This window comes from Ahaetulla prasina, chromosome 6, assembly GCF_028640845.1.
Source record: "Ahaetulla prasina isolate Xishuangbanna chromosome 6, ASM2864084v1, whole genome shotgun sequence".
Taxonomy (NCBI): domain Eukaryota; kingdom Metazoa; phylum Chordata; class Lepidosauria; order Squamata; family Colubridae; genus Ahaetulla; species Ahaetulla prasina.
In genome coordinates, this window is record NC_080544.1 from 57,864,411 (window position 1) to 57,884,360 (window position 19,950).

The 19,950-nt window shown below is 37.6% G+C and overlaps 1 protein-coding gene across 6 annotated transcripts in view; it reads left to right on the forward strand.

The window, feature by feature from the left end:
- Positions 1–19,950, forward strand: part of CFAP43 (cilia and flagella associated protein 43) — a 62,304-nt gene that overhangs the window by 26,129 nt on the left and 16,225 nt on the right. For all 6 annotated transcript variants that reach the window (XM_058187626.1, XM_058187625.1, XM_058187624.1 and 3 more), the window contains 14 exons: positions 1,073–1,213; positions 2,538–2,707; positions 4,073–4,222; positions 5,869–5,999; positions 6,970–7,138; positions 7,619–7,723; positions 8,468–8,545; positions 10,145–10,270; positions 10,886–10,990; positions 11,473–11,589; positions 15,501–15,701; positions 17,739–17,945; positions 18,654–18,743; positions 18,838–18,918. In XM_058187626.1, the coding sequence (XP_058043609.1) occupies positions 1,073–1,213; positions 2,538–2,707; positions 4,073–4,222; positions 5,869–5,999; positions 6,970–7,138; positions 7,619–7,723; positions 8,468–8,545; positions 10,145–10,270; positions 10,886–10,990; positions 11,473–11,589; positions 15,501–15,701; positions 17,739–17,945; positions 18,654–18,743; positions 18,838–18,918 (1,871 nt within the window). The remainder of the gene's footprint in view (positions 1–1,072; positions 1,214–2,537; positions 2,708–4,072; positions 4,223–5,868; positions 6,000–6,969; positions 7,139–7,618; positions 7,724–8,467; positions 8,546–10,144; positions 10,271–10,885; positions 10,991–11,472; positions 11,590–15,500; positions 15,702–17,738; positions 17,946–18,653; positions 18,744–18,837; positions 18,919–19,950) is intronic.

Sequence of the window (19,950 nt, forward strand, 5' to 3'; positions counted from 1 at the left end):
GGTCCAGATGTTATAAGATAATGATGGCTAACCTTTTTCGGACTGAGTGGCCAAAATGTGCATGCGCATTTGCGCACGTCTGCCTGAACCCCCAAAATGCAATGCGTGTGTGGCCCCCCTGCATGCACTCTGCCCCCACACATGTGTGCACAGCCCCCACACGTGTGCGCAGCCCCCCCTGCATGCACCCTGCGCCCGCACATGTATGCATCCCCAGCATGCGCCCCCGCACATGCCCACTGTGCATGCACGCACGGCTTCCCATGTGCGCCCTGCCCCCCACGCATGTGCATACAGCTCCCTGCATGCGCCCTTTCCACAGCGCATGCGCAGCAGAGACCCAAAGAGCAGCGCCTGGTGGGAGGCGTGTGCGCATGCATGGCAGAACTAAACTGGGGCAATGGCTCGCATGCCCACAGAGATGGCGCTGCATGCCACCTCTGGCACACGTGCCATAGGTTTGCCATCATGGTTATACACATATTATTTTCTTGGAAATGAATAAGTTTTGGGCCTATTTATTGGCTATATAGGAAACTGCATAAGTCCCCTATTCACCATTTAGTACTCAGTGATAAAGTAAGACAGAATATACCGTATATACTCGAATATAAGCCGATCCGAGTATAAGCCGAGGTCCCCAATTTTACCCCAAAAACTGGGGTAAACTGGGGACTCGAGTATAAGCCGAGGGTGGGAAATGAGGCACCTACCGGTCGGCGAAACCCTCCCTCCCTCGGCCGAGAAGGCTGGCGGCTCCCCCGCCCCGCCCTCTCACTGCACCGGCAGGGCTTCCCCGCGCTAAAGCAAAAGCCCGCCAAGTTCGCGCCGGCCGGTATAATGTGAAAAAAACGGAAAAAAAAACAACTCGAGTATAAGCCGTATATACTCGAGTATAAGCCGAGGGGATGTTTTTCAGCACAAAAAACGTGCTGAAAAACTCGGCTTATACTCGAGTATATACGGTAATTTGTCTTTCCAAGGACTACTAAATTATTGTAAGCCAAAAAAAAAGGTGATAATTTACTTTGATGTTACATGTGGTTTGAATGTTGACTTCTTTTCACTGTAGTGTTGTCTGGTGAGATTGTGGACATAACTTTACAGCATAATGAGGAAAATGAGTTTACTGAAGTGATTGCACTTCTTTCTCCAACGGAGTTCAAAAGGGGAAGAGTGGAGATATTTACACTTCCTCTAAGTATTATTTCAGGTAAGAACCAATCTAGTGCTGAGTTCTGTTATTTCAAAGTGCAGTCACCATTTGAAAATAATATATGCTAACTTCAAAGTATGAATAGGTCCTTATGTCCTTAATGTTTATGTTTATGTTTATAATGTCATTGTTCTATATTTTTTTAAAAAATGCTAACTTAATGTTAATGTTAAGTTTTTATATATTGTTTTATTGATCAATTATATTATATTGTATACCAGCCCCTCTTTGAGGGAGATGGGTGGTTTAGAAGTATGAAATATAAACAAACAAAGAAGTTATCATACAAAATATTTTCAGAAGTTCAAAACCACTTTTTGAAGACCGGCCAATAGGCCACAGAGCTGGAGCTGCCTGATAAAGGGAAGGAAAAGCAGCCAAGGAGGAGGGGGAAAGTCTGGCTCCCCACTGCAAGAGTCTCTCTCTTCCAGGCAAGGAGTAGAATGACTGTATGCATGTAAGCAAGGAAGCTAAAGAACGATCAAGGGATTTTCCAGCAAGGAGAAAGAAGAGACGAGAAAGTAAACGAGAAAAAGACACTTGCTCTGCTTAGCAAATAAGAAAAAGAGGCAGGATTTTGGCAGCTCTTGGTGGGATGAGTTTCCTTGAGCGACTGATGAATTTAGCCTTCGAACTAGTATCGATTCCAAGTAATAGTTCCTGCAATTTTCTTGGAAAGATTTTTAGAAGTGGTTTTCCATTACCTACTTCTTAGGGCTGAGAGAGAGCGACTGGCTTAGCTTTATGTATAACATATGATTAGAACTCATGGTCTCCCAGTTTCTATCTTGATGCCTTAATCATTATACCAGACTGGCTGTTTTCCTAGATATCTCTCTACTGATAATGATTTGAAATGTGTATCAGCCCATTAATAATATTTGATGAAATATTAATATTCTGGTAATAAAAGCACTATCAACTTCATGTCAAGGTGAAATAGCTCTGTTTTGCAACTGTGATTCGCAATCACTTTGTCAGATTTTTTTAAATTAATAAATGTGCATTTAATATTGGAATATGCTTCATATGTATCTATGTATGACATGTATCTATTCACAAGTATTGTGCCCCCCCCCCAACTAATGAAAGAGTCTTGTGAAAATTTGACTTTGAAACCCTCAATATATACTTCTGTAATTTTTTTTATACTGTTGCATTCAAAAGGCCAATTACAAAAGCTAAATATAAATAATCCAGAGATAAATACACACTTTGGGAGACCCAATTAAATCTGGCAATTTTTTTCTTAACTAATATTCTCTAAGAGAAAAATATTATACACAAATATTTCTCCTTTTTATCTTTTTTAAATCTACAGACAATGAAATGTGTATCACAGAAAGAGGGCTGCTGAAAGACAGTATCATTCAGAAACATATGTATGAATTAGAGTTCCCACTACTTTCTCTGGTCAAGCGGAAGGATGAAACAGTACTTGCCTATACTAGCCTGGCTTCCTATATCTGTAGATATCATCTTACTGAAAAAGTATGTTCTACTAATCCACCACACATTAAGCGTATCATCTAATTTTTTCCGTCGGTTGTTTATTTTCTGAAAAGAATTAAATGTATTCAGTACATTGTATTTATTTACAATATTATTAAAACTCTTGTTTTGCTCCAGATTGGATATTTGGATCTTAAAATGCTCCTATATAGATTAGACTTTAATTCTATTTTCCCAACTTTGTCCTTTAAAAATGGAGAGATTCTGGGAATGTTCGTTTTGTGCAGCTGAAGGGTGCATTGAGAAACTGCTATGCTTGTAGATGGCATTTAAGGAGAAAAGATCTATTTGAATTATAAAGCAGTTTATCAGACCAGGATTATTGCCACTTCTTTATGTAGCTCTGAGCTGTATATGAAATAGAAGGCTGAATATGTACCGGTAGTTAATAAAAACCGAGAGAAATATTAAATAGGGTAAAGTTGAACAAGAATTGAACTAGTATCAGGCCAGAAAAGCTGGGTCTGTGAGGAACTAAAGAATATTTTTTGGGGAGATGGAATTTCAAGTGAGATATGAAAGAAGAAAGAGGAGAAACTTTCTAACGGTGAGAACCATTAACCAGTGGAACAGCTTGCCTTCAGAAATCATGGGCAGTCTATCACTGGAGGTTTTTAAGAAGAGACTAGACCTGTGATGGCAAACCTATGGCATGCGTGCCACAGGTGGCATGCAGAGCCCTCTCTATGGGTATGCAAGCTGTCGTCTCAGCTCAGCTCCACCACACATGCGCATGCACCTCCCACTGGCCAGTTGGTTTTCGGGTCTCTGCCATGCATGTGTGAGGGGCGGGGTGCATGCAGGAGATGCACGTACATGCATAGGGGGTGGGGCGCAATGAAAGGGGTGTGTGTGCATGTGCAGGGGGGTGCACCCAGGGGGTCACACATGCATGCACTGGGGGCGTGGCGCACATGTGGGGGTCACGTGCACGCACAAGTTTGGGAGAGTGGGGCACAGGGGGGCACGCACGCATTGCATTATGGGCGAGCCAGTGCTTTCGGCACTTGGCGCTGAAAAGGTTAGCCATCACTGGACTAGACAGTCACTTAACTGAAACAGTGTAGGTTCGCCTGCTTGAGCAGGGGGCTGGACTAGAAGACCTCCAAGGTCTCTTCCAGCTCTATTCTATTCCAAGTTTATCAAAAGGAAATGGGAGCATTATATCAACAGAGCAGCTGACAGCACTCTACATAATGTTATAACCTGGTATTTACAAGGAGGCAAAATAATATCCTGCTGTGTGTTTGGTTATATTGTATTATATTTCTTAATTTGACAGGAGCTATCTTTGATATTTCTATGACCACATCAGTTATATGGCATTGCTGTTTTGCTTTACAGGTGACATCAAAAGACCAACCAATCATTTCAGAGAAGAAGATACCAAGCAAACAGTTTGGAAAAGCATTCCTGTGTTTATCACCTCATGACAAATGGCTAGCTTCAGCTGCAGAGAGTGGGCTATTGTTTATCCATAATGCCTCAACTCTGGTAATTGTCACAATATTGTTTTGATTTAATCTGTGTTCGAGTCATCAAATGAATTTCTTTGGTGTTTAAGGTACATATTTACAAACAGTATTACTGGTAAGTAAATGTACACTGATGGTTTCATTTTACCTGTGACTGAAACATGCAATTGAACTACTATAGAAATTGGAAGTTAGCAGAAGGAATGAGTGAGTTTTTTTCCTGGATGTTTTGGTTTGCAGTTAGAACAACCAAAGGGACTGGGTTTATTATTTTTTTATATTCTGTTCTGTGCAAGGTGCTTCAGCATATGATGGTGATCATATCCATATATTCTTGGATTAAATGGACATTCTGGATGAAATGGAATTTAAACTTGGATTTTGCATTGAATTGCCATAATAAATTTGTTGGATTAGTTTTGCCAAGTGAGAAGAGGAAGAATGCACCCTGTTGATTCCACTTAGCAGTTTTCAATTCATCAAGCATGTGATCCTGCTTGAAAGTTTGTCAAAGCTAAACGTGGGTAGAATAGTGTTTTTGCTGATTATCTAGCTTTCCATCTCCAGAAAAAGTAAAAGTGAGGAAATTCTACAGGATTTTTATGGCATTCATGTTGTGGGTTCTGCAAATTCCAGTTTTATCCCCTATGTGATTCTACATGAAACCGCTTAGTGATATCATTTTGGAAATCTAATATGTCCATATGCTGATTCTCCCCAGTTCTATCTCTTTTTTTCACCAGATCAAGGTAAATCAGAGGAATTGATCAGTTAGTCCTATCTATATTAATGGATTGGATGAGAGCTAATAAATTAAATCTTAATATAGACAAGGAAGGTTTGCTGTTAGTAGACAAGATGGATAGTATATGGTGGTTGCTGCTCAGTCTATTCTGGATGTTGCTATAGTCTTCCCAAAAGACTAGTTCACAGTTTGATGTTGCTTTTGGAGCCACTTCTGATATTACAGGCTCTACTGGCTTCAGTGATACAAAGCACTTTTTACTACTTGAGGGTGACACCACACATGTTACTTTTAAAATAGCTTCAATACAGTAATACATGCTCAGATGACTTCACAGTTAAATTATTGCCGTGGAGGATTGACCCTGAATATGCTTCAGAAATTTTAATACAAAATAATATCAAGCAGACTGACAGTAACAGGGCAATACAAAATCATACAAATTTTCTGGTGCCAATCCAAAGTGAGGACATTAATTTATACTTCAATGGCTTGAGAACACAGTACAGTGTCTGAACAAATGCCTTTCCCATTTGTTTCTGACCATAGAAGGGAAAGGAAAGAAGGAAGGCTATGTTTTCTTGTTATAGGATAGGATCAAAAGATTAAGAGTTATACAGTTCAAACTTCCATCTATCACCAGCTTATCTCTGTCTCTCAGTAGTGAACTGTATCTGTAAATCATGAGATTTTCTTTTTTTGAAATCTGACTATATTTGATATATATTTATTAGAATTAGTAAATAAATATAAATCACATATTTGAGATATACTTTGGTAGCCAATGCTACCAAATCATTTTTAGTCTTCTCACATAGTTAAACTATATGCAGCCTGCAAAAGTTTTCATTACCTCTTTCCAGTCTTTCCTTAGCCAGCAGATAAAACAGTATTTTTTTTCTTAAATATCTTTCTTTAAGGATGTTCTGACTTGTGAATACTGCCATTCATATAATGGACGAGGAATTAAATCATTGGCATTCTCATTGGATAGCCAAAATATACTTGTCACCGGAACCCAAGATGGAGCTCTTGTTTGTCTAAAATGGAAGTATGTACATATTGATGAATAAAAGGGGGATATAAAATATTCAGATTTTCAGCAGACTGCTGCTTTTCAAAAACATGGCTATTTGCCTTTATATATTTTGCTTTGTATTAGACCAACTGATTATAATTATTTAGCCCCCAACCCATTTGAGAGATGTTTTAATTTGATTAAAACCAAATACTATCTCATAGTTTTCTGTAAAAATAATTATGCGTTTATTTAAAATACATAAGATGTGGGATGCTGTCAGAAGAAACAAGCAAAATTTGGCTGAGAATGTCTGCTTCTATAGATATTCATATTACTAGAAGGATGAAAAAGAAGAAAAAGCAATGTGCTGAGTATAGTACCGTATATGCTAAAACATTTAGGGGGGAAATTGACCATCTCTACTCTTGTTTTGCATTTGCTCTGCAAAGTAGGGCTGTAATTCTATAATTACTGACCAAACTATGTGAAAATTCTACAATTACTGACCAAACTGTGTGGAAATGTTTTATGAATAAAACATTTATTCATAAAGTGATACATTTGTATTCAAGGGAAGTCATCTGCCCTGAGAATAAGATATTCTAGGTTGCCTGAATTTCTTGTAAAGGTATATAGATACAGGATGAAGTTCTTCAGGAAAGTAAGAAAGTTTAAATCACTTTTATGATACTAAAAGTATATTCAGTGTTTTCTGGAATCTGCAAACATTAAATATTACAATAAAAATCTGTAAACCTATTGAACATTGGAAAATTTGCCAGACTAGGGAATCTGGTATACTCTTGTCTTCCACTAATAAATGCTTTCTTTTAAAAATAAACAAGTTTCTTTGTGAAGATAAACAAAACGTGGACTTGAAGTTCTTCTTAAGGATTCACAATATTATTTTATAAATCATACTTGACCCATCTATTAAGAATTGCTTAACAATCTTACCCACATTTTCTTCTTCGACTTTTTTTTTCTTTAATTCTTCTAGGAAGATTGGGGAACGCAAAATGAAGGAAGCAGTTGACTTTGGGACGCAACTTCTAATCAACCTTAACAACTATATTTTCAGTGAAAACTCATTTATGAAAACTATGGAAGAATGGGCAATAACATCAAAACTCACATATAGCATATCATTTGAGACTAGTTCTTCACAGGTCTTATACTATTTAAATATATAGCAAACATAAGCAATAGAACAAATATTGAGAAGATAAAAATGGGAGCTAGAATTAGATTTATTTATTTTATTTATTTATTTAATTTGCTGTAAAATCTTTGTGGTTGAAACTTATTTTTCTTTTTCATTTCATTAGTAATATAACTAGCTATGTAGATCTGTGATATGTGGTCATTCACCACATATCACAGATCATAACATAACATATCATAACAATAAAGATGCCTGTCCTTACACCCCTGATTCAATGGCATACTTAATTCTGTAATAATTGATCAGTAAAGTAATTCATTTAGATTAATTTAATTTGTACTTCCCACCCTGAAATTAAATATGTAGCAAAAATGAAGAAACTGATAGATAATCTATATTTTAACTATATTTAATATCTATTCAACTAAAAACACAATACATTATGTTATTTAACTATATTATAAATGAGCTTTTTTCATTCAAGTTACATGGAAAAGCAAGCATTGAAGTGACTGATGAAGATGAATACTATTTACTTACACAAGCAAAATCTGAGGAGACTTCATGGTATGATCAGAAAGCAGAGAAGGTACTTTTGTAGTATAGTAAAATCTGAAATATTGTAGTAAGTTGTAAAATGGACTTATGATTGTTTGTCTCTTTGTTTGTTTATTGTGATTTGATTAAAATTGATATCTTATAGCCCTATGAAATTGACTATGAATAAAACCAAACAATATAGGACACATGCTCAGTTCTACATAACATTTGTTTACTATAGGATGCCGTGATTAGTTTAGACATGGTATGTTGAAAAAGTCAGAATTAAAAAAAAGCAGATTGTAGAATATTCTCTTTTCCCCAATCTAATCCCTTCCCTTACAAGTAGTCCTTGATTTACAACCACAGTTCAGCCCAAAACTTCTGTTGCTAAGCAAGACAGTGATTAGGTGAGTTTTGCCCTATTGTACGACCTTTCTTGCCACAAAGGTGCTTTTTCAAGAGACAACTGGACTTTCTGATTTTTCTTTAAAGACGTTTTCGCTTCTCATCCAAGAAGTTCTTCAGCTCTGACTGGATGGTGGGGAATGGAAGGATCCAGTCAAAGCTGAAGAAGCTTCTTGGATGAGAAGCGAAACGTCTTCAAAGAAAAACCAGAAAGTCCAGTTGCCTCTTGAAAAAGCACCTTTGGGACAACCATGATCTGGATGACTGAGAAACTCTACAGCCTTTTATAAAATATAGTTTTCACATTTTAATGCAGGTTTACCTTGTTTTCCTTTATATGTCAAAAATTGCAGTTTCCATTTCTCTGTCTGTTGTGACATTTCAGGCAATCAAGGATGAAACTGACCGTTTTGCTGAAAAGAGAAAAGAACTAAAAAATGGAATTAAAGTGCTTCGTAAAAAGGTGTGCATTGAAAAATCCCCAGTCTGCTTCCAGAAGTGCTGTGAGGACTTAACTTTTATGTTTCTCATGCTTACTTTCATACACAACTTATTTGACTTTGGTTTTTATACAGTCATAAAATTCTTTGTTTTCCTTTTGCCATATAGCCATAACTTGCTTATGAGGGGTCCTTGGTGCTGTCTAAGCTTGCTTGTTTTCTCGCAGATGCTTCAGTACCCAAACTAGGTAATATCATCAGTGTTAATAACTTGCTCAGAATTCATGTAATGGGATTCCATAAGGATGTAGGTTGAATTGTAAATAGCCAAATTATTTACCTGAAAAGATAATAGGGATCTTTTCCATGCATGTTGAAATCTTTCATATTTAGTTGGGAAACATCTGTACCACTGCAGCTGTATATAAAGGTAGGTTGAGAGCAGATTAGCAACAACTAATCACTCAGTTCACTCTGGGTGAACTGCTTTGTAAGTGCTTTACTTTGGATTCCGGTACTGAACAGTGTTTTGGACTCAGTGGCCTAAACCACCCATTTCAATTTTATAATATTATAACTCTAAAAATATAAGATTTAGAAATGTATTCTAACTAAACATTGTCATTTTTATTTTATACTTAATGTAAGATAATAAAACAGCACACAAACCGTATCTAATAACTACAGTTAAAGTTAACTTGCACCTAGTAACATTTGCAGAGAAAATGCCCTTTCAAGCACCTTGAATCAGATATGATGATCTGGTGCCTTTTTACAAGAAAACAAATAATTTGATATCTTTTAAAATTGCAAAATCTCATGAGATTTTTCTGTGATCTCATACCATAATGCCAGAACCTTGTGAAAGTTGGTGATACTGCACCTTTAAAAAAACTGTGTTAATATTGTTTGGAGAGACAGTGGGCCCTTTAGCTCTCATAGACAACATGTCTTTATTTAGGCCTCATGTGCTTATTTTCAGATGGATACTTAATCTCTTACTTATTGGGAATTAGATAATAATTGCAAAAGAACTATTGCAGTCCTTCAAACTGACAGTTATTTTGAGGCTACTGAAAATGATTTGTTTGTAAATCCAACTGCTGTTGTGTGAAATAATTGCTTATTGTTTAGATTAGTTCTATGATTCTAAACTAGCAATCTTCATGCAAGAGTCCCTTGTTCTTGGCAATGACTATGTCAGTTTTAATTCACAGTGCAAATGATTTCTTTGCACTTATACTATCAAATAATTATATATATTTATGGATTCAGAATTTCCATTTCTTTCCTGATATGAAATGGACCTGTATTATTCTTGTGTTTAGATACAATGCGCTTTTCTAGTTGCTGAAAAAGCAGTACCAGCAGGGTATATGGAAATGCAGTCTTTCAACTATTTGGAGACATATTAGTCATAGTCCTTGTCTCTTTTTGATGATGTCCAATTTCCACTCACAAACTAAACTTAGCATGGCTAGTGATTTATTATTATTATTAAAACCTACATGTTTGTAAATTATACTTGAAACCTACAGTGTATCAGGATAGTCATAGATTCCCCATCCCTTTACAAATATATGCTTCCCTCACTATTAATTTCTATATCATTACAAAAATAGATTCAAGAAATGATGTTTGAAAATTCAGTTGCACCTAAAATTGAAAAACTGGACCAACAGGAATTCAATCTGGATGTAGACGAACAAGAGAAACAGCAAATACACAGTGCTTCAGAAGTGGAAAGGGTATGGTGAAGTTGTTGGGATTCAATTTACTTTTATTTGTTCTGAACAAAAAAAAAAGTTTGTATAGAAAATAAGAGAAATTCTAGAATGCTTAAAGTGAACCAGAATTATACAGTATATATTATTCGTTAGGGCTAGATTTACATATTTATAAAGATCAAATAACTTCACCATTCAAATAAATAAACAAATCAGAAGTTGGAATGGGGTTATCCTAAGAAACTGGTTTATTTATTTCTGCCTTCATTTTTTAATTTTCTTCTTCAGCTGTAGAATTTAAAAAAGGAAAATTGTCCTTACAAGTCGCAATTGTACAATTTTTGCTTAATTATATAAGTAACACTTAAAAGATTTACACATCTAAATGTCACTGATATTAATGAATAGAGCTTTTCTTTACTTTATTTACAGAGTTTCCAAATTGATATTTTTTCTATCAACATAATCCAAGTGGCAAATGTTTAAATCTGTGGGTGCTTTCTAAGATTTTTGTGTTACATAAGATTTTGATTAATATTATATATTGCATGATTTACAGGAGTGCAGGGTTAACATGAAGGACACATAAACCAAATGGATTTTGCATCCTCATTTGTTTTCTGTTTTATGATAAAGGTGAGGAAGGATATAGAGATGGAAAATCTAGCCAATTGCTATTTACGTGAGATGATCAAAAAAGAGTGTTGGGATACCATGTTGGTTAAAGGACGTTCAATTAAGGTATTTTTTTTTCCTTTCTCACTTTTACTCTGCTGTAACTAAAAGTCAAGCAATACTTAAATTAATTAAATCTAGGAAAATACTGCTGGTAGTCGTTGGGTTTAGGTTTGAAGTTATGATGGTGCTAAATAAGGAGACTTACTGCTGTTCCTCAGCCTTTGCAGCACCCCCATGGTCATGTGATCATAATTCGGCTTACAATTATGACACATCTCACAGCCATGGGATCACCATTGGCGATATTCACTGGCGACTTTCAAACAGCAAAGTCCATGGAAAGCCAGCAAATGGAAACCAGAGGATGGTAGAGGACAGGAAGGCCTAGAGGAACATTGTCCATGGGGTCACGATGGGTTGGACATGACTTTGCAACTAACAACAACAAAAACAGTACAACATGAAGCTTTTGTAAATTCAAACTATATTAAACATTGTATTTGGAAACAGCATGAGTTATACTTGCATTTTTTTTCATTCCAAAGACTTTCCATACTTCTTGTGAAGTTCAGAATTATCCAATGAAAGGACGGAGTCCAAAAGAAAAGCAAATGTTGGAAAGAGTTTTGTATTTAAAGAAGATTGAATCAATAGATATGAAGGTAGAATTTTCTTTTTTTTTCCTAGGAAGGAAAAATAATTTTCATTGCCATGTTTACATTGTCTGATGATTCTTATATTCCAGTGTTTTCTTAACTATTCCCATGCTGAAATGGTTCAGGTAGATTATTCATCTAGACCAGTGGTTCCCAACCAGTGTGCCGCGGCACTAAGGGGTGCCGTGAGATCTTTTGAGGGTGCCGGGAACTTTTGAGCTACGGAGATTTTAAATATCTATTTCCTTATAAGGGTGCCGGGAACTTTTGAAAGGCTTTCCAAGGGTGCCTCAAACAAGAAAAGGTTGTGCCTCAAACAAGAAAAGGTTGGGAACCACTGATCTAGACCCTAGTTTATAAAACATTTCATAGCTTTTAACTCATGTACATTATTCACGTAACAGAAAACAGCCCGAAAAGATAAATATATAAGATAAATATATTTGGCATACATGGGTTTGTAAAAAACAGATCATGTCAGACTAATCTTATAGAATAGAATAGAATAGAATAGAATAGAATAGAATTTTTTATTGGCCAAGTGTGATTGGACACACAAGGAATTTGTCTTGGTGCATATGCTCCCGGTGTACATAAAAGAAAAGATACGTTCATCAAGGTACAACATTTACAACACAATTGATGGTCAGTATATCAATATAAATCATAAGGATTGCCAGCAACAAGTTATAGTCATACAGTCATAAGTGGAAAGAGATTGGTGCTGGGAACTATGAAACGATTAATAGTAGTGCAGATTCAGTAAATAGTCTGACAGTGTTGATGGAATTATTTGTTTAGCAGAGTGATGGCCTTCGGGAAAAAACTGTTCTTGTGTCTAGTTGTTCTGGTGTGCAGTGCTCTATAGCGTTGTTTTGAGGGTAGGAGTTGAAACAGTTTATGTCCAGGATGCGAGTGATCTGCAAATATTTTCACGGCCCTCTTCTTGATTCGTGCAGTATACAGGTCCTCAATGGAAGGCAAGTTGGTAGCAATTATTTTTTCTGCAGTTCTAATTATCCTCTGAAGTCTGTGTTTTTCTTGTTGGGTTGCAGAACCGAACCAGACAGTTATAGAGGTGCAAATGACAGACTCAATAATTCCTCTGTAGAATTGGATCAGCAGCTCCTTGGGCAGTTTGAGCTTACTGAGTTGGCGCAGAAAGAACATTATTGCAGTCTTTGACAAAGTGGCAAAACTAGTGGACCAGAGGAATGCTGTCGATATAATTTACTTGGACTTCAGTAAGACATTTTACAAAGTAGACCATAACCTATTACTTGATAAAATAGAAAAATGTGGGTTAGACAGCATCACCAGCAGATGAATTCATAACTGACTGACCAACGCACTTAACATGTAGTCCTCAATGAAGCTGCACCTACATGGAAGGAGGTATACAGTGGGGTACCCCAGGGCTCTATTTTAGGCCTAGTACTCTTCAACATATTCATCAATGATTTGGACAAGGGGATAGATGGGAACTCATCAAATTTTCAGTCGATACCAAGCTAGCAGGAATAGCCAACATTCTGGAAGATAGGCTTAAGATACAGAAGATCTTGACAGACTTGAACACTGAGCGCTATCCAACAAAATGAAATTCAATGGTGAAAGAAGCAAGGTTCTACATTTAGGCAAGAAAAACAAAATGTACAGGTACAGTAAATGTGGTACCTTGCTCAATAGTGGTGACTGTGAGAGGGATCTTGGAATCCTAGTGAACAATCACTTAAATATGAGGCAGCTGTGTGCTACAGCTGCCAAAAAAGCCAACAGAGTTCTAGGCTGCATAAACAGAGGGATAGAATCAAGATCATATGAAGTGTTAATACCACTTTATAATGCCTTGGTAAGGCCATACTTGGAATACTGCATCCAATTTTGGTCGCAAAATGTAAAAAAGATGTTGAGACTCTAGAAAGAGTGCAGAGAAGAGCAACAAAAAAGATTAGGGGACTGGAGGCTAAAACATATAAAGAATGGCTGCTAGAACTAGATATGACTAGACTTATGAAAAGAAGGACTAGAGGTGACATGATAGCAGTGATATCTCAGTGATTGCCCCAAAGAAGAGGAAGTCAGACTGTTCTCCAAAGTACTTGAGGGTAGAACAAGAAATAATGGGTGGAAACTAATTAAGGAGAGAAGTAACTTAGAACTAAAGAGAAATTTCTTGACAGTTAGAACAATTAATCAGTGGAACAACTTGCTTCTAGAAGTTATAAATGCTCCAACACGCGTGCAAAGATGAGCTGACTCATGCGCACGCCAGAAACTGGAAGATCATCTTCCTGGCACATGCATGAGCACTGGGCAGCTACTCTTCTGGTTTCTAGCACTCCCGCGCATGTAAAGACCAGCTGGCTGATGCATCGGAGCCTGGAAGAGCAATGGGCGACAGCTCGCATGCCCAAAGACATGGAGACAGGATCCTGGCAGTTGCTTCTTAGGAGAGCAGAGCTGTCGGCCAGGATGGGTGGGCCAGGGCTTCCCTTCCTCCCCGCCTGAGTGGGCTTCTTGCATGGCCCCAGGTCTCCAGACCGCAGCACTGGCATGCGTCTGCAGTCTGGAAAGCCTGGCTGGCTCGGGTGCCCCAGAAGAACAGCAGCAGCCGCGACTGCTGCTGCTGCTGCTGGGGGCAAGGGGGTGATGGTTGTTCTCACGCTGCCACTTTTGGCCGGGATGCTGGAGCAGGAGCCACCATTGGGGAGGCAAGTTGCCCCAGGAGGGCCTGAGGAGAGTGCAGCTCCTCATGCATGGAGATGCCACTGAGGGTCTGGCTCACTGGCGGGGGAGTGGCTGCGGGGGCTGGCCAGTCACTCCTACCCCTCATGCTGCAGCTGCTGCTGCTGGTCTTCTGGAGCAGTGGGGCTGCACAGGAGCTAAGCCTGCGCGGGAGGAACATTTTTCTGGTGCCAGGGTAAGAGGTGCGCCAGCCGGGAAGCAGTCACGCTCCCTTGGCAGAAGTGGCGGGAGGGGAGGGGCTGCACTGGTTTGTTCTCTGTGGAGGGCTAGGGGGTGTGTGCTTCATTGACACTCTTCCAGTTTCTGGCATGCACATGTGCATGGCCAGTTGGTCTTCTCACACATATGCATGCCAGAAACTGGAAGACTAAGAGGCGCCGGAAACCAGAAGATGCATGTGCTGGATGGCTGCTCTTCTGGTTTCCAGCACGCGGGCACGCTCACTCGCTCCCGTTTTGGCACTTGGTGTCGAAAAGTTTCACCAACACTGTTCTATTCTATATACTGTATATTAAACATAAACATCCATGATATAATGGTTAAAAAAATCATATAAACCAAACACAAACAAAATTGTATGTATAGATTCTAGGATATGTAGAATTCCAGTGAAAAGACCTATGCTTCCCTGAATATTAAATTAATGCTACATAAAATGAAAGCTGTAAGATTTGATAACTGAAATACCATAACATTTAAAGAACAAGAAGGTTACTAATCTTTCTTACAAAGTTTTTAATTCAATATCCTTTTCTATTGCCATGCTTATTGGTTTTCTCTGACAGTTAGCCTCAGCTTGCTACTAGCGTGTTTTCTAAACTATTTACTAAATGATTTATCGATTTACTAAATGATTTATCACCTATAGCTTTTATGTACACTGAGAGCTTATGCACCAAAGACAAATTCCTTGTGTGCCTAATCACACTTGGCGAATAAAGAATTCTATTCTATTCTATTCTATTCTATTCTATTCTATTCTATTCTATTCTATTCTATTCTATTCTTATTCTTATTCTAAATTTACAATATTGCATTGTTTTGGCTTCTGGGTCTTGAAATGTAACTTCTATTTCAGATAAATGTTTTCTACAAAATTTACTACAGTTTATAGTATTAACAATATTCTGCAATATATATCTCTATATATATTATATATATTCACCCAGCTTCGAAAGAAGATTGTGGAATTTGATTCTCAACCTTCAGCAGTTAAAGAGGAAGGGGAAAAGACAGAAGAAGAAGAAGAAAAAATAGATGCTCTGGTTGGAAGTCTGAGCGCAATGTATGGTGGGAACACATCTGTTTTATATAACCAGCTGGAACTGCACACTAGAGAGGAGAAAATAAGTCAGATTATATTGCTACAGGTAACTTGATCATATCTGTTTATTTCTTCCATTATACATAGGCAGGATCAGGGTTGGGTTCTAAATTTTTTTTTAATTTGAATTTATATCCCGCCCTTCTCCGAAGACTCAGGGCGGCTTACATTGTGTTAAGCAATAGTCTTCATCCATTGTATATTATATACAAAGTCAACTTTTATTGCCCCCAACAATCTGGATCCTCATTTTACCTATCTTATAAAGGATGGAAGGCTGAGTCAACCTTGGGCCTGGTGGGACTTGAACTTGCAGTAATTGCAAGCAGCTGTGTTAATAACAGACTGCTTAGTCTGTTGAGCCACCAGAGGCCCCTTTTTGCTACCAGTTCTGTAGGCATGGCTTATTTTGTGGGTGTGACTTGATGGTCATGTGACAGTGGGTGTGGCTTGATGGTCATATGACTGGGTAGGCGGTACCAACTCAATGTCTCTTATGTCAAGGGGTACCTCGCCTGGCCCCTCCCAGCCATTCCTTGTCACACCCAGCTCAACATATCTATAGTTCTGCAAAAATGTTGTTCACCTTTTTTCAACTTTATTATCTACATACTATAGATCAGGGGTCTCCAAACTTGGCCACTTCAACTCCCAGAATTCCTCAGCCAGCTTTGCTGTCTTAAAGTCTTAAAGTGGCCGAGGTTAGAGACCTCTGCTATAGATGCACTTTCATGGACCACTGAAAGGAGGAAATGGCTCACATGCTTTGCCCAAGAGTGTGATAGGCAACAGGCTTTTAAGGGGCTGCTAGAAAGAAGGGGGGAGGAAGTATTTTCCAAAGCACCAGAAGGCAAAACAAGAAGCAAGGGATGGAAACTGAACAAAGAGAGAAGCAACCTAAAACTAAGGACACACTTCCTGACAGTGTGAATCTATATAGGTTTCAGTCATAATTTCACATATAACATAGCCATTCATGTAATACAACCTGCATATTGTTCAAAACAATCATTAGTATTATAGCTGATGTTTGGCAGCAAGCCTAAAATCCCATTCCCTCCTCACTTCAGGGGAAGGTTACTTCAAAATCCCATTTCCTCCCCACCCCACTAATCTGTTCTGGGAAGGAATCAAACTCCCCCTCTTCATTTCCCAAATAAAATATCCCAGATATTTAAGGAATAATCAAGCTGCTAGCAAGGAACCTGCCTGGAATTCCACATTCCTGCCAGCTGCATAAAGGAAACTTTGTAAGCAGAAAACAGCTACCGGAAGTTCGGCTCCATTTACAAGCAGGCAGAAAACTCATTCAAGACAGGATACTTCACAATGGAAATCACCCAAATCTTTTTAGAAAGACAAAGCCCATGTTGCACAAATCCCAAAACTTCAAAAACATTGAACCATATAAGAATTCCTCCTCTTATCCAATTTGTTGTTCAGCTGACTCAGAACGGAGCTTCTAGCCACTCTGTCAATTTAAAACAACAGCGTTTCCCCCCCCCCTTCTTCTTTGCCAAGCGATCTCCTGGCTGAGAAGCAGCCAATCAATTTAAAGGGACGGTGTCTTGTTTTTTTTCCTCTTCTTCGACAAGTGAGTCTTGATTTTTTCCTTCTAGCCGATCAGCTGGAAGTCGGGAGGCAGCAATAGATTGGGGGCGGGGCCAGGCAGAATTTTTACTACCGGTTCTCCGAACTACTCAAAATGTTTACTGCCGGTTCTTGTGAACTGGGGAGAACCTGTAGCAACCCACTACTGGGCAGGATTGCTTTTGTAAAGTATTCTATATCTTATAGCAAGAATAACTAGGCAATAACTCCAGGTAGCTATAAATTGGGTTTTACACAAACCATATATAAGTGTTCTAGAATTTGTATGATGCCATGTTTGAATGTCAATGTCATGTTTTCAGGAGAGAAAGCTTCAGCAATGAACCCAATGTAGTATCTTTAGAGACCAGTGGTCAGAACTGCAAGCAGTTTTAAACTATTTGAGGTCACTTAAGAAACTCAATTATTTCACATGCAAAATTACTATATGCTATTCGTTTGTAATACTGCCATGATATCCTTGATATTTCAGGACATCATCTATAATATGAAGAGTGCTTTCAATAAGGAGTTTGATTCAGTCGCACGAATGAAAGAGCTAGAAATTGCACGTGTGAAGGAGAAGAACATAAGAATATCACAGATCTTCAACCAGCTTGATATTAAAGAAGAAATCTGGGTGCCAACTCTTACAGATAATGAGAAACCAGAGCGAACACTGGTAGTTCAAGAATCAGAGGTCAGGTATTTGAGATTCCCAATTCTTCTCACTTGATAGACAGAATAAATGTACATAGCAATGTTAAATGTCTATGGAGATTCTCAGTCATCCAGGTCATGGTTGTCCTAAAGTTGCTTTTTCAAGAGGCAACTGAGCTTTCTTATTTTTTCTTTGAAGACGTTTTACTTCTCATCCAAGAAGCTTCTTCAGCTCTCAGTTTATGAATCTTCTTGGATGACAAGCGAAATATACAGAGCACAGAGTTACTTTTTTAAACTGATTGTTTTTGTTGTGCTTTTTAATATTTTCTATCTTGGTTTTTAATCTTACAAGATATTAGTTGTCTACTTTGATAGAAAAATAAAAACATTACACATGGAATGAGCCATTTATGTGGCTCACATAAAAATTGATTAATAATTAAAAAATTATTAAGATAGCAACAAACTTTTCTTTCCAATTACATTATTATATAATAGTGATACCTCATGTATAAAAGTAGTCTTTAAACCAAGGTAACACAATTATTAACTTATTCTATAATCTTAAATATGCTCTCTCATTGTAGAATTCCAGTATTTAAATCTTGTAAGGATTTAACTCATGGCTTGATCATGTTTGTTATAACATAAAAATTTAAAGGAAATTGTACCTGGGGAGCTTGTTAGGAAAAATGTGAATTACTTGCTCATAGAAGAAGCTAAACCTCATCTTTTGTTCCCACAGATTAAAGTAGAAAAGTACTTAACCCCAGTGCAGAAGGCAAAAAACAAAATCATGGCTCGGATTGAATATAAAAGACGACTTGCTGCTCAGGTAGCATGATGTGACAGAGCCTTATTTTCCATGGTATTTCTAGCTTGATCTTTTCTCTACTCTTTATCTGATCTTTTATTCTGCCATTCTTCAGAGTGACAATGCAAGAGAACGTGGCCTTATGGACATGATGAATGGAGTCCTTGAAATAAAAAAGGAAGATATTTTGAAGATGGTGAGTTATGTTTCTATTAAATCATAAAAATTTCATATGATTACCAACTAATATAATGTACATTCATAATCAGTGTGTGTCCCAAAAGATTATCTCTGATCCAAAGAGATGCAGCTAAAAGATTTAGATAGGATGATAGGCAGGCAAGGAGGAAGATAATAGGCAAGAAGACTTACAGAGAAATGCAGGCAAAAGACAAAGAATGAGGGAAAGATTGCTGAGTTTGCACACACAGAATTAAAAATTAGAGAATTTCAGTATGCAGGCAACAGAATTATTAAACCAGGCAATAAATATTAAATTTACAAGCATGTCATCTACAGGTGCCCACATATATAAGTATATATGTTCTTATATACAAAATAATAAAAATAATACAATAAAATAAATGAATGAATAAAAATTAAAAATTTCAACAGACATTATGAATTATAAAGAATAAAGGTAATAAAACACAGAATTTACAGAACTGAGGAAACTATTCCCAATGGTTTAGGAAATAAGTGCAACCCATTCCCTCCAGACTAACAGTTAAAGCAGTATGGACACCTACTATATGTCCTTCAGGTAACTTGAGAAGAACACAGCTGTGAGTATCTTAACCTTACCTCAATGCCTGCACAGTCCAAATTATAAATTAACTCTTTGATTTAGTGATTTTTTTTCTGATGCTGTAGAAATTCAGGCTAATTGCATAGTGGTAGGAACTCAAAAGGAGAGGGTAACCATATAAACTACAACATTTTAAGAACTCTAATCAGCAGATGCATCTCTGGGAGACAAAGGAATGGGGGCACATGTCCACCACCACCATCATCATTACTATTCCTAAATTATCCATCAAAAGCTGCAATTGCCACATGTAATTCATAGAAGTGTGCTAGCAGCACATATATCAGAAATATCCTGTGTTGAACTTGTAACAGTCCTGAAGAACACAGCACATATACATCATTACTTGCTTCCTCAGAAGAAGCAGCTGACTAACCTGCCCCTTAAGTATTTTCAGAGACATAAGGGTGGACATGCACC